The following is a 12,084-nucleotide window of genomic DNA, read 5'->3' as shown; positions in this document are numbered from 1 at the left end:
GGATCGTTCTGGCAGCTCAATCAATCAATCAGTTGATAGATTACCGTCCACGAATTCGGACGACCGGGAATGTACGAGGAGAGAAAATGAAGCGACCGTCGAAAATGGGACAGCGAAAGAGAATGAGGCGCCCGTCGAAAATGGAACTCACCTCAATAATTCTGGATATCCTACCGCAGATGGTCTCGATGCTATTGTCAGTTATTCAGCGGCTGATCGTCGAATGAAAAAGTTATTGAAGCCAGGTCAACCACCGGCGCTGCTGCTCAATTCACAGTTCAAGAAACGGTCGTTCATTAAAAAGAATAAAATGGGCAAGAGGTCACCGTCGAGTCTAAGCTCCCGGACAACAACAGACAGCGAGACTGAGAAAGATGCGAGAGAAAAGGTTGGATTTTGTTGCAGTGGATGTCGTTCCATCAACCGCATTCAAATTGTTTTCAGGAACTGTTGCGGAAAGCGGCGTTGAAGACGACATGCAACTGGTGAAAGACTACGAAGTCATTGCCATCGAGGATGTTCGTAATTTGGAGGAGAAAACGAATTTCAAATTTCAGCGACAAGATCTGCCCTTCGAGAATACGCAGTACGGCATAACTCAACTGCAGAATGGACTTTTCAATTTATTAAAGGATTTCATACTGATTCTGCCGGACGCATCGATACAGGAGGTATGAGTACTTGAAGTGCTGTACATATTTGAAACAGGAAGACACTTAAAGTGAATCCGAAATTTCGTTTCAGGTTCTGTCCCATTACGTGACCGTCGACATCATTTTGATTATGGCCAATCACCAAGACCCAGGCGTTCGATCGTCCATCGTCAAATTGTTGTCAAATATCTGTAATCGGCTTGACGAATCCGTTCACAACAATTGCACGAAATCGTACCATTGGCATCACCTGGCCAATCAAATCTCTCTGCACAAAGCCGACGTGAATTTGGTCACAAACATTGTTCAATGGGTAACGTCGCGGGGACTGACCTTGTCGCTGGATCAATTGGTGAGTACACAGATGGAAGTCACAGAAGTCGAAGCTTTGGTATTCAACACAAAAAATCGGAAACCTCTTCCAGGTTGCAGACAACAGTGCTCGAATCGAAGAGAAATGCTGTCTGTACTCGTTGATCGCTATTCTGCCGCAATGCATTCATGATTTGAATCTGACGCAAAATGTGTTCACATTCATGGACAAATTGTATGCGCACGAAGCGGTTTATGATCGTCATTGGAATTCTACCGTAGGCCGCAACAAAGTTCTTTTCCACATGGGGACAACAAGTCCACGGGTGCTGGGTAGCATTCAAAGTCTAATGGCAACGATCACCTACAAGTCACTCGCATCCAATGGGAACATAAGAGTGAGTGGAACAGAGACACCTTCCTTTCAAAATTGTTTTCACTTCGATTCACTCAGGTCGTTTGGGATTTATTGAATGGCCTCTCGTTTATGGAAGAAAGTGAAAACCTAACGGTCCAACGTTGCCTCAGATCCACACAGGCTGTTATATTAAGTAAACTGCTGGAATCGTTTTTTCGACATGGACATCGACATCGATTACGAACTGATGGAGCATACGCCCGTTGATAATCAAACGATTTTGCCGTGCAAAGAGACTGACCGCAAAATGTCGGTGGAAAAACCAACGAAAACGATGAGTCCGGCTGCAAGTAAGGAAACAATTTGCAACGAAACCATTGATGAGTCCTTCCTTTCAATGGAAGTTGCAGTTCGCAAGGGCGATTGCGCAAGTGAATCTACGCTAAACAGTTCCGCGGAACGTCATACACTATCGAAAAGTAAGGAATATACCGTAGAGGATGCTGGCTATGAAATTCGAATCTTTTTAACTAAGAAACGGAAGAAGGGCAAGGCCGCTAAAGTTACCTCCTGACCATTTACTGTTTTTAATTCGTTGTTGCCTTTTTAGCGTTGTTAGAGTTTCTGAATAAAAAAGTTGATTTGAAGGGAACGTTGTCTCTCAATTGATTATTCCCATATCCGAATAAGTCCCGTAATTTTTGACAGAGACTAAAATGTCGCTGAAAATCCGGCAAGGAATTCGATTTTGGATGAAGTGCCAACCAGCATTAATTTTGAATTTTAGCGCTCAGAATTATTTGCATTTTGCTGATTAGGAACACTTGGCGACGACTCTAATGAATTTAAAAATTCGTAACTTGACAGTGCTGTGACCTTACAAATTACGAATCTTATGGACCACAATATATGATTCACAATATAGCATTTTTTACAAGGAAGATATCACTTTGTGACTCACGCAGGTCACTTGTGAATGACGTCGGCGCGAAATTCCTCTACACCCACCATTAAGGTGACAACTGTCAAGTAGGGCGTATCGAATTGGTTGCTAGGAATCTCGCGCCGTGTTATTCACAATAATTCACTTTTTGGAACATTTTGTATAAGGAAGATGTCACTTTGTGAATTATTGTGAATGACGCGGCGCGAGATTCCTTAACACCATCGAATTTTGAGAATTTTAAGGGTCGCGATAGCCTGTGTGCGGAAAACGTAGATCATTGAAAACTAAGTCCAGGCATATGGTTGATGGATCCAAAGGTGCCCGGGAAGAAGTCCCCCCGGACGACTTTAACTTTCAAATGGTCATAACTCGGAAAGTTGAGAGTATTTCTGAAAAGAATGTTCTAGCAGGATGTAGAGCGTTAAAAACTCTACAAAACTGCCAAAGAAACCGATGGTCCAAAAGGTGTGTCTGTCGAGGTTTTCTAACATCGAAAGTTCGACATTTTGGTTTTTGACTTTTATTTCCTGAGAGACAAATTATTAACTTTAGCTTTTGGCATGAGGTTGTAGAGGAGGTCGAGTACTACCAGTACACTAGGCATTGTCCCGGTCGGCGATCCATCCGAAACCACTTTTTCAACATTTTTGAATGGACTTTTTAAGTGTACCCACGTCGCCCACGAAGCCATTGCAGACAATGTAACCGGTGTTGCTGAGTCGAGGTAACCTTGGCCAGTAAGTGCACATAATATTCCATAACAGTAGCTGAACTCTTTTACAACATATTTAAGATTTCGATGTGGCACACTTTGTACTACAAAATCTGATAAATTGAAATTTGTGAGAAAAACAACAAATAATCGTTTTAATTAGTTATTTGACCCACGAACAGTAGTAAGAAGTCGATTTCGTTGCAAATACACATTTTTCGATATTTTTACAAAAGGTTGAACTTCGTGGTATACCGTGTCAATATAATGTGCTACATCGAGATCCCAAATATTTTGTAAAAGAGTTCAGCTACTGTTATGGAATATTATGTGCACTTACGGCCAGTAAGGTTACCTCGACTCAGCAACACCGGTTACAATGTCTGCACTGGCTTCGTGGGCGACGTGGGTACACTTAAAAAGTTCATTCAAAAATGTTGAAAATGTGGTTTCGGATGGATCGCCGACCGGGGCAATGCCTAGTGTACTGGTAGTACTCGACCTCCTCTACAACCTCATGCCAAAAGCTAAACTTAATAATTTGTCTCTCAGGAAATAAAAGTCAAAAACGAAAATGTCGAACTTTCCGATGTTAGAAAACCTTGACAGACACACCTTTTGGACCATCGGTTTCTTTGGCAGTTTTGTAGAGTTTTTAACGCTCTACATCCTGCTAGAACATTGTTTTCAGAAATACTCTCAACTTTCCGAGTTATGACCATTTGAAAGTTAAAGTCGTCCGGTGGGACTTCTTCCCGGGCTCCTTCGGATCCATCAACCATATGCCTGGACTTAGTTTTCAATGATCTACGTTTTCCGCACACAGGCTATCGCGACCCTTAAAATTCTCAAAATTCGATACGCCCTACTGTCAAGTTACTAATTCTTAAATTCACGAGAATTGGCGCCCTGGGACATCAATTCTCATATATGTTTGTAACTTTAAGAATTCGTAACTTGACAGTTCTTATGGGATTTTATACACGCAACTGTCAAGTTACGAATATTAGGAGTAACGAACGCATGAGAATCGAGGACCTGGTCCATATTGTTTTAAACCTCTCGTAGGAAGATATAAATCTTCTGTTTTGAAAGGCATTTTCACGGTCAACTCAGCTCAACCAAAGCATTAATCTTAGCAGTAGCAAAGGAAATGTGGTAGTGATTCTAGATAGTCCACAAAATCTTCAAATTCTATTAGTCATCGGCGACAAAACCAAACATTCGACAGTGGATACGGTGTAATTTCACATTTTTACACTGTTTCAAGGTCATACAATTAGAGTAGAAGTTACTCTGTTTGACATACGTAATTATACTGTCATGCTAGGTGCCAAAAACACCCTTTCTAAGAAGTACACTGTAAAATTTGTATTGCTGACCAAGTCCAATATGATCTGCATTTCCATCGCCCTTTTGGGCTGACGCTAATAACTCTGACGAAAAAAAGTCCGGATGGTCACTTGTGATTCGAATTTGTGTATTCAACAAATCAAAGACCTTGGACATATGTTTGACATTTGACATTGCAATGTGGGCAACGTAGAGAAATTAATTAACCCACCGAAACCCCATGCTTCCATCTACATAAAAATCACATACCGAACGAGCCAATCTGAATCTATTTTCAATTTCTTTGTGTACCAGCATTTGCACTCCACTGGACAATGAAATGACAAGTTTTTAACTTGAAAATATGCTAACACTGAACTTTGCTCAGGTGTGAGTCGAGTAGAACTATCCGACAATGGTATCTAATCACGATGCGTTTATGCGTGGTGCGTTGGTATCTAATAAAAAATCAAGATGAAATATGCTCAATAACAGGCTCATTCTCGCTTCGATCCAACTTACGTTTCCACCTTTTTTTCTCTTTTAGGTTGAAGTATAGCACTCTAGCCTCAAAATAGATGAAATTTGGGTTCACCTGAAATCAGAGTCTGCGTGACTTTCGTGCAGACAGTAAGTATGTTTTCTTTGCGTGAGTTACAACACATACACAACAGAAGCAATTTTGAATGTATGCGTAAAATAGACTCAAAATGTGACATCTCACATTTGAGTGTCCATGCTTGGAGCTACAGTGCTATGGTTGTAGTTTTTAATTGCAGTCTATGCGTGTCAATTTGACGAGCGCGTATCGAAGTTTAAGTTTGAAAGAGCTTTGAGTCGATAACAAATCACGGCAGAGTAAAGTAAACCAAGCAGGAGCGCTTGATTTGACCTGAACAATCTAGCAGTAGCCCAATTTTTTTGTGAATAAAATTTTTCAATTTATGTCAATGTTCATTTGAGTTTATTCTCATACAGTGTATTAGGTCCCTTATTTGACGTTTCAAAAATGAACCGCTACTGCCGGGTTTACTTTACTCTGTCGTGTAACTAATAGAAGACAGCAAACTTCCCACAGTAACTTAGTATCTCCAACATCGATTTAGAAGAGAGCGCTTGTACTACAAATTGTACATGGAAAACGTCCACTGCACCGTTCCAATTTTGTGTTCTAACCGTCCTAACCTGTTCATTCAGAAGGTTTCAAGGTTTCATTCACAAGAAGACGACCCGCTCATTTTCAAAATTGAACGCAAACGAACTTGTTGTTTTCATTCATTTTTCGAGTTCGAGTTTTAGGCACGACACACACGAGTGCACATTCGTCTCTTCGTTCATTTTTATTCCACGAAATATGGACGAGTGAGTGACAACTAAACTTTTAATTTCATTCGTAATTCAATCGTCATTGATGCTCTATTTTTTTGATGTTTTACTTATTGTGTGAAAATAACATTCAATTCCACGACAGAAAGTTTGCTGGGGCGCTTAGCTCGCGAGTTTGAGAATTAAAATCAGTCCGGCAGCACCAAGAAAATTATTTACGTTTTTTGTGAACTGTGTGTTTATCATGAAATTGTTCATGTGCAATGTTCCAACTAAAAAAAAAATTTTGTTTGATATTGTGATGTGATCACAAAATTGAAATTTTTAAAACCAACAACAAATATTCACCGAAAGGAATACGGTGTGTCGACTAATTGGATTGTTTTTTGTGGTGGATTAAAGCAAAAGGTTTATGTGGTGTACGAGCCTTGTGGATAATAATTATTTTACATCATCTCAGCGTCAACAAATGTTATGGACGCAACATCAATCATTACAAGTGTTTCGCCCGATGACGAACAATTGAATGTTTGTCCCGATAAAGGTAAATAATCCAAAAAAAATAAAAATAAAAGTTTCCTTATTGCGCTGACAAAAATAATAACGATTTATCGAATGAAGCAAAACATTCGGTTTGATGGGACTGAATCGTTTCGCGAGAAAAGCGTACAACTCGATTTTAATATCGTAAATTTTGTGTGTTTTTATTCCTTGTGTATGTCAATTTTTTTAAATACGCTTCTGGTATTCACGGCTGCACCTGTTCGGTGTGTTTTATATTTATCTGAAAGCAAGGAAAATTATGTTGTGTCTGCTCCCCTAACGTTATTTTGTCGGGTTTCTCATGTATTTTAGATCCGTACGAATAGGAAAAATAGGAAAGACACTCGATGGTGTGCAGGCTAAAAATAGAAATATCAAAAATAATACTATCCGCCCACACAACAGAACACACAAAAAAAAACCAACCTCCGAGTCTCTAATGTTTGCGTTGTTTCAGCATTAGCCGAGAGAGTCACTGATTTTCAGTGAGAGAATGAGGGGTCTAATGTTACATTTAAAGTAAAAAGAACTTTTCTTGATATTTCATTGTTTAATGTTCAATGTTTGACTGTTAATGTATTTAATATGTAATCGCGCTGAGATTATGAATGACCTTAACATTTATGTATTTTATGAGATGATGACATGACATGAATATTGGGCATATTGTTCCCTAGGAATCTACGCTCAAATTCTTGATTTTATTTATTACTCTTGATGTGTTTCTGGATAGTTTGAATTTCGTTCTGGATAGCATACCAAGTGTGTTTCGGAAAGCGTGTGTATTGCATGCATACCAAGTGTTGTGTGTGTTTTTTTTCCTCGTTTCTCGTAAATATTTTGTACGAGAACCTGTTTTCCATTTCCAACGTTTAAAGTTTCACATATATTTATACACACACTCAGACAAGCACACACACACACACACACTATAAATATTGTTCGCTTAACACAACATCAAACACACCGATGATGATAAATTCAGCCTCTCCTCATCTTAATGTGAAAATCATTCATATAAACACATCGAGCACTTTTATGCATAGAAATGTGACCCGCGAAACCACTCGACTACGGTTGTTTTCTCAGACCCGGTTTTGCGTGGTTTACACTGGCGCTAATGTATTTGTGTCTGCGTTTGTAGCCCATTCAAGAAAATTGGTAAATTGAAACGAAAAATTCGTTCGGTTTGCACATTCTTGGACATTCTTCGCTGTCTAGGATTTTTTCTAGATTTTTAATTGAATTACGGTAGTTCGGTCCCATTCCACTCATTTTCGTCCCGCCAGTCATCCTAACAAGCCATCTGAATTTGGTAACACCGTAGGACCCAAACATTAGACATATGGAGTCTCAGACTCGAAATTCAAACTACTGTTCGTACGGGTGCATATAATAGCCGTAAAGGTGTTTTGTGTGTTCAACCTATTCTTTCAATTCAAAATTGTTTGTCAATTAGTCAATACGTTTGTTGGATTGTGAGTGAGGCATTCAAACATAAGAGCCTTGAGATCACACATTTTGGATCTCATCTCTCTCTCTCTCTCTCTCTCTCTCTCTCTCTCTCTCTCTCTCTCTCTCTCTCTCTTGTCCCACAATTTTATTGGGCAAACGTTTATTGTGCTGTTGATTTTATGGTACCGTCAATAATAATCTGAACAATATCTGAAACATCTCACTGTTTACATAACAAGGTACATTATGTACATAACGACGACATCGTGGTATATATACAGCATAATCAAAAACCGCTATACAGCACCACCAATAAAATGTGAAACAAAATTAAAGTTTTTGTTTTGCTTCGTTTTTTTTTGTGTGTGATTTTTTAATGAAATGCCTTTTGTATTCAGTTATTTGTGTATTGTAATATTAGTCGCTGCTGGTGAGAATGGAGAATGTAGTCTAAATAAAAAAGAATTTCAACAATACGAAAGAATGCGAATTGTTGTTTCTTTTTTCTCTCGTTTGGGATGGCTGTAGTGCTACACTACATAATCCATTTTGAACGGAATGAACTTTTAAAAATCGGGAAAGAGCAATAAGAGAGTTTCACTCTGCGCCAACAGCTAAATGACAATTTAGTTTTTAATATTTATTCCCATTCCCCGAGCTACTTTCAATACGCAACATTCCAAAAGAGAATCATCACGAAGCATGGACTTAATCTGACAGTTAATTTTTACGGTTTCATGGAAGTTTATTGGTAATCAAAAGTCTGAAAATTGGACTGGCCAAGCTGAAAATGTAGAGAATTATGTCGAGGCATAGATGCGACATTTCATCATTGTTCTAATTTTTTGTTAGTTCATTTTGGTTTGTGGAATTAGTTTTTAACGGAATCGGCTTCATTCCGATTTTTTCGAATATTTTCCATTTTCCTAGGTTGCTTTTGTCGAGATTCATTGGCTAACTTCAGCCTTGCTTCTTTATTTTACGAGACATTTCATCCAAAATAAATCTTTCTATTTTCAACTCAGAATCCTTTACTATCGGAAATTTGGACTCCCCCTCGGAGTTTTCTTTCGGTAAAAAAATCTGCAACTTTTTTGTTCTCTTGACCTTTTTCTGAATCTTCACAATTTTAGATCAGGCAAAAAACCTCAAAGGGTAAATGAGACGCAGGTCCTTTATCTTACTTACAAAATAATTGATATCGCTGAGGGTGACGCTTTGGTGCGTCGTACGCAAAAGTTTAATCAACAAAAAATTGACTCAAAAAATTTGTGATAGAAAATTTTACAACAAGAAATTTGCGTCACAAGTGACAGATGATTCGGTTTTCTTTCGTTTAAATTCTTTCAGTACTTGATAAATTGTTGTATTGTTTGTCGCTTGTAATCCAAATTGATTGTTGTTGTTTTGCTTTCAGTACATTTTTTAACCATTTTCCTAACAATACGTTCCTCAACATCTGCCACTTGTGACGCAAATTTCTTGTTGTAAAATTTTCTTTCACAAATTTTTTTAGTCAATTTTTTGTTGATTAAACTTTTTGCGTACGACGCACAAAGCGTCACCCTCAGCGATATCAGTTATTTTGTAAATAAGATAAAGTACTTGCGTCACATATACCCTTTAAGGGTTTTTTGACTGATATCAACACTTTTGTAAGTATGTCATTTCGACAACATCGAAAAACCTTATGAAATTAAAAAATTCTAGAGAAATTAGTCTGAATCCCAAAATCTAGAAACCAATCTTGGTACATCTCACTTATATCGAAAATAACCCATATTCATCGAAAAATCCGATGGAAATTAGGTAATGCCAGAGGAATCATCTGTTATCCCAAAATTTAGGAACCAACCTTGGAACAACTCGCTAATGTCGAATATAACCCAAATCCATCGAAAAATCCGATGGAAGTTAGGAAGTGCCAGAGGAATCATATGTCATCCCAAAATTTAGGAACCAACTTTGGAACACCCCACTAATGTCGAAAATGACCCAAATCCATCGAAAAATCCGATGGAAGTTAGGAAGTGCCAGAGGAATCATCAGTCATCCTAAAATTTAGGAACTAACCTTGGAAAACCTCACTCATGTCGAAAATAACCCAAATCCATCAAAAATCCGATGGAAGTTAGGTAGTGCCAGAGGAATCATCTGTCATCCCAAAATTTAGGAACCAATCTTGGTACACCTCACTTATATCGAAAATAACCCAAATCCATCGAAAAATCTGATGGAAGTTAGTTAGTGCCAGAGGAATCACCTGTCATCCCAAATTTAGGAACCAAACCTTGGAACGACTCGCTAATGTCGAATATAACCCAAATCCATCAAAAAATCCGATGGAAGGTAGGTAGTGCCAGTGAATCATCTGTCATCCCAAAATTTGGGAACCAACCTTGGAACACCTCACTAATGTCGAATATAACCCAAATCCATCAAAAAATCTGATTGAAGTTAGTTAGTGCCAGAGGAATCACTTGTCATCCCAAAATTTAGGAACCGACCTAGTAGAAGTTAATACTTAATGATCCCAACAATTCCCAACAAGAAATACATCCAAAAACAACACACCATTCACCACATTACCATCCATATCATGAAACAAAAATATACAACACACACACACATTTGTATGGAGACTTTGGGGAGCTCCAGCTCTTAAGATATGGGTTTTTCCAACTTTTGAAAATTCCATTCTTATTTTTGGGCCAATATTAGCCTATAACCAAAATTTTAGGAAATCTATATAAACGTTTAGGAGTTGCTGGATCTTTCCATAGGAACTAACTAACGTAGGCCGATTTCAGTTATCTGAAAAACGAAATTTTGCTTATTTTTCATACAACACATCAATATTTCGAAGTTCAATATCTCGGCCAATTTTGAAGCTGCAGGACATAATATTTTCGACATTAAAAAGGACATCGCCGCTCATTCTGCATTTAATTCATTTTTAAAAGTGAAACATTATTTATGTCAGCCGTATAGTGTAGGTTTTACCACTCTAATCGCCCTAGTTTGCTTGCTAGAGAGGGTATTGATCTGACAAATTTCAATAAAATTTCGAAAAAAAAAGTTTCGCGCAATGTAGTCTCTGATAGTTGTTGTTTATGACATCGAGTACAAAGTGCTAGATGTTTTCATTTCCGAACAGGGTTTTATTTGGTTTGGATGCATCTACGATGAAATAGAAGTTGAAATGTTTAGGGATACATATTTCATCGTAGATGCATCCAAACTTCATAAGACCCTATTAGGCCCAAAAGCACATTAAATTACCTTTCAAATGATACCCCACACGACCATGTACGTATCGTGTACCTCGAGAAATTTCAGTAAGAACAGTGGGAGCCTTCAGTTTCTGCACATATTTCAGTGTCGATGAATTTTAAACCCAATAACTCCCTATTCGGCTCAATAGTGCATGTGATTACCTTTCTAATGACACCCCACACGACCCTGTACGGCTCGCGTAACTGGAGAAATTTTTGTAAGAAAAGTGCAAGTTTTCAGTTTTTAATCACCTTTCACCAGCCACACAAACTTCGAAGATTTTTTTTGAAAGTGGTTTTGGCTTCTAGGGTCGAATTCCTTTCTAGGCACATATAAAAAAGTCCACTGGAATCCCTCTCACACATTTACTTGATGGAAGAGTTACGAGACTTTTGGCATCAAGAGTTTTCTATCAAAAACAATTAAAAGTGTGGAATCAAACTACCAATCCAATGTCCCAATAACCTTCCAGAATAATAATTCTTTACGGAAGTAGGGCACACATTCGATAGATGATTGATTGTACAATTACCATTTGAAAAAAATACACAAAACAGAGAGAGAGAGAGAGAGAGAGAACATTTTCAACCTCAAAACGAATGTTTTTGTCACCCATTCATTCAATTTATTTATTCTTTTTTACCTTAATAACCAAACATTCATAACAGCTTTCGTGTCACCCATCCCATTGTGTTTGCTGACACACTTTTTTTTTGTCATTCTGTCGGACAAAATTATATACATTTTCTAGTTGAATATTCATAACAAAAACAAATTTCGGTGTTGTATCGTTCGATCGTCCGTGTATAATTGTTACAATGAACCAAAAGACGAAAACAATCGACAAAAAAACACAGAATTGGGCAAACCAAACCAATTTATTCAAAAATGACCCGTTCAATGTCAAGACGATTAATGAAACGTTTGTTAAATATCTCTGATTGTAATTAATTTTCAATCATTGTCTTGTCATTAGACGTTTTGTTGTTGGTTAAATGTTTCGAAAATAAAATGTTGTCTCTGTTCTCGTCTGAATTGGGAGATTGTACAACCCAAGAAAACTTGTTCGGCGCATTTTAAAATTGTTTGCTATTTGGCCAAGTTGGTGTGGTACTTGTTCCTTTCGATGCTATTTCGTTTGTATGATTACGACTGTGTACAGAAATGAAAC

The 12,084-nt window shown here is 37.9% G+C and overlaps 1 protein-coding gene and 1 long non-coding RNA gene across 2 annotated transcripts; both read left to right on the top strand.

Moving 5' to 3' along the window:
* The first annotated feature begins 374 nt into the window (after positions 1-374).
* Positions 375-1,969, top strand: LOC119075310 (lysosomal-trafficking regulator-like). Its single transcript, XM_037181725.1, has 4 exons — positions 375-671; positions 745-1,005; positions 1,079-1,363; positions 1,420-1,969. Exons 1-4 carry the CDS (start codon positions 375-377, stop codon positions 1,588-1,590), a joined length of 1,014 nt encoding a protein of 337 aa, XP_037037620.1. The 3' UTR covers positions 1,591-1,969.
* Positions 1,970-5,624: 3,655 nt separating this feature from the next.
* LOC119075311 lies at positions 5,625-8,784 on the top strand. Its single transcript, XR_005087369.1, has 3 exons — positions 5,625-6,020; positions 7,032-7,036; positions 8,771-8,784. It is a non-coding gene; the product is annotated as an uncharacterized LOC119075311 (long non-coding RNA).
* The last annotated feature ends 3,300 nt before the right edge of the window (positions 8,785-12,084 follow it).

This window comes from Bradysia coprophila, unplaced genomic scaffold (assembly GCF_014529535.1).
Source record: "Bradysia coprophila strain Holo2 unplaced genomic scaffold, BU_Bcop_v1 contig_199, whole genome shotgun sequence".
NCBI lineage: Eukaryota > Metazoa > Arthropoda > Insecta > Diptera > Sciaridae > Bradysia > Bradysia coprophila.
Note: the sequence above shows the minus strand (reverse complement) of the source record. Positions and strands in the feature narration are given on the sequence as shown.

Excerpts from the sequence above, each read along its gene's own strand:
- LOC119075310 (XM_037181725.1), top strand. The coding sequence starts at position 375 with ATGCGAGAGAAAAGGTTGGATTTTGTTGCAGTGGATGTCGTTCCATCA. Across the intron at positions 1,006-1,078 it reads CCTTGTCGCTGGATCAATTG|GTTGCAGACAACAGTGCTCG; the intron begins GTGAGTACACAG and ends AACCTCTTCCAG. Across the intron at positions 1,364-1,419 it reads CATCCAATGGGAACATAAGA|GTCGTTTGGGATTTATTGAA; the intron begins GTGAGTGGAACA and ends CGATTCACTCAG.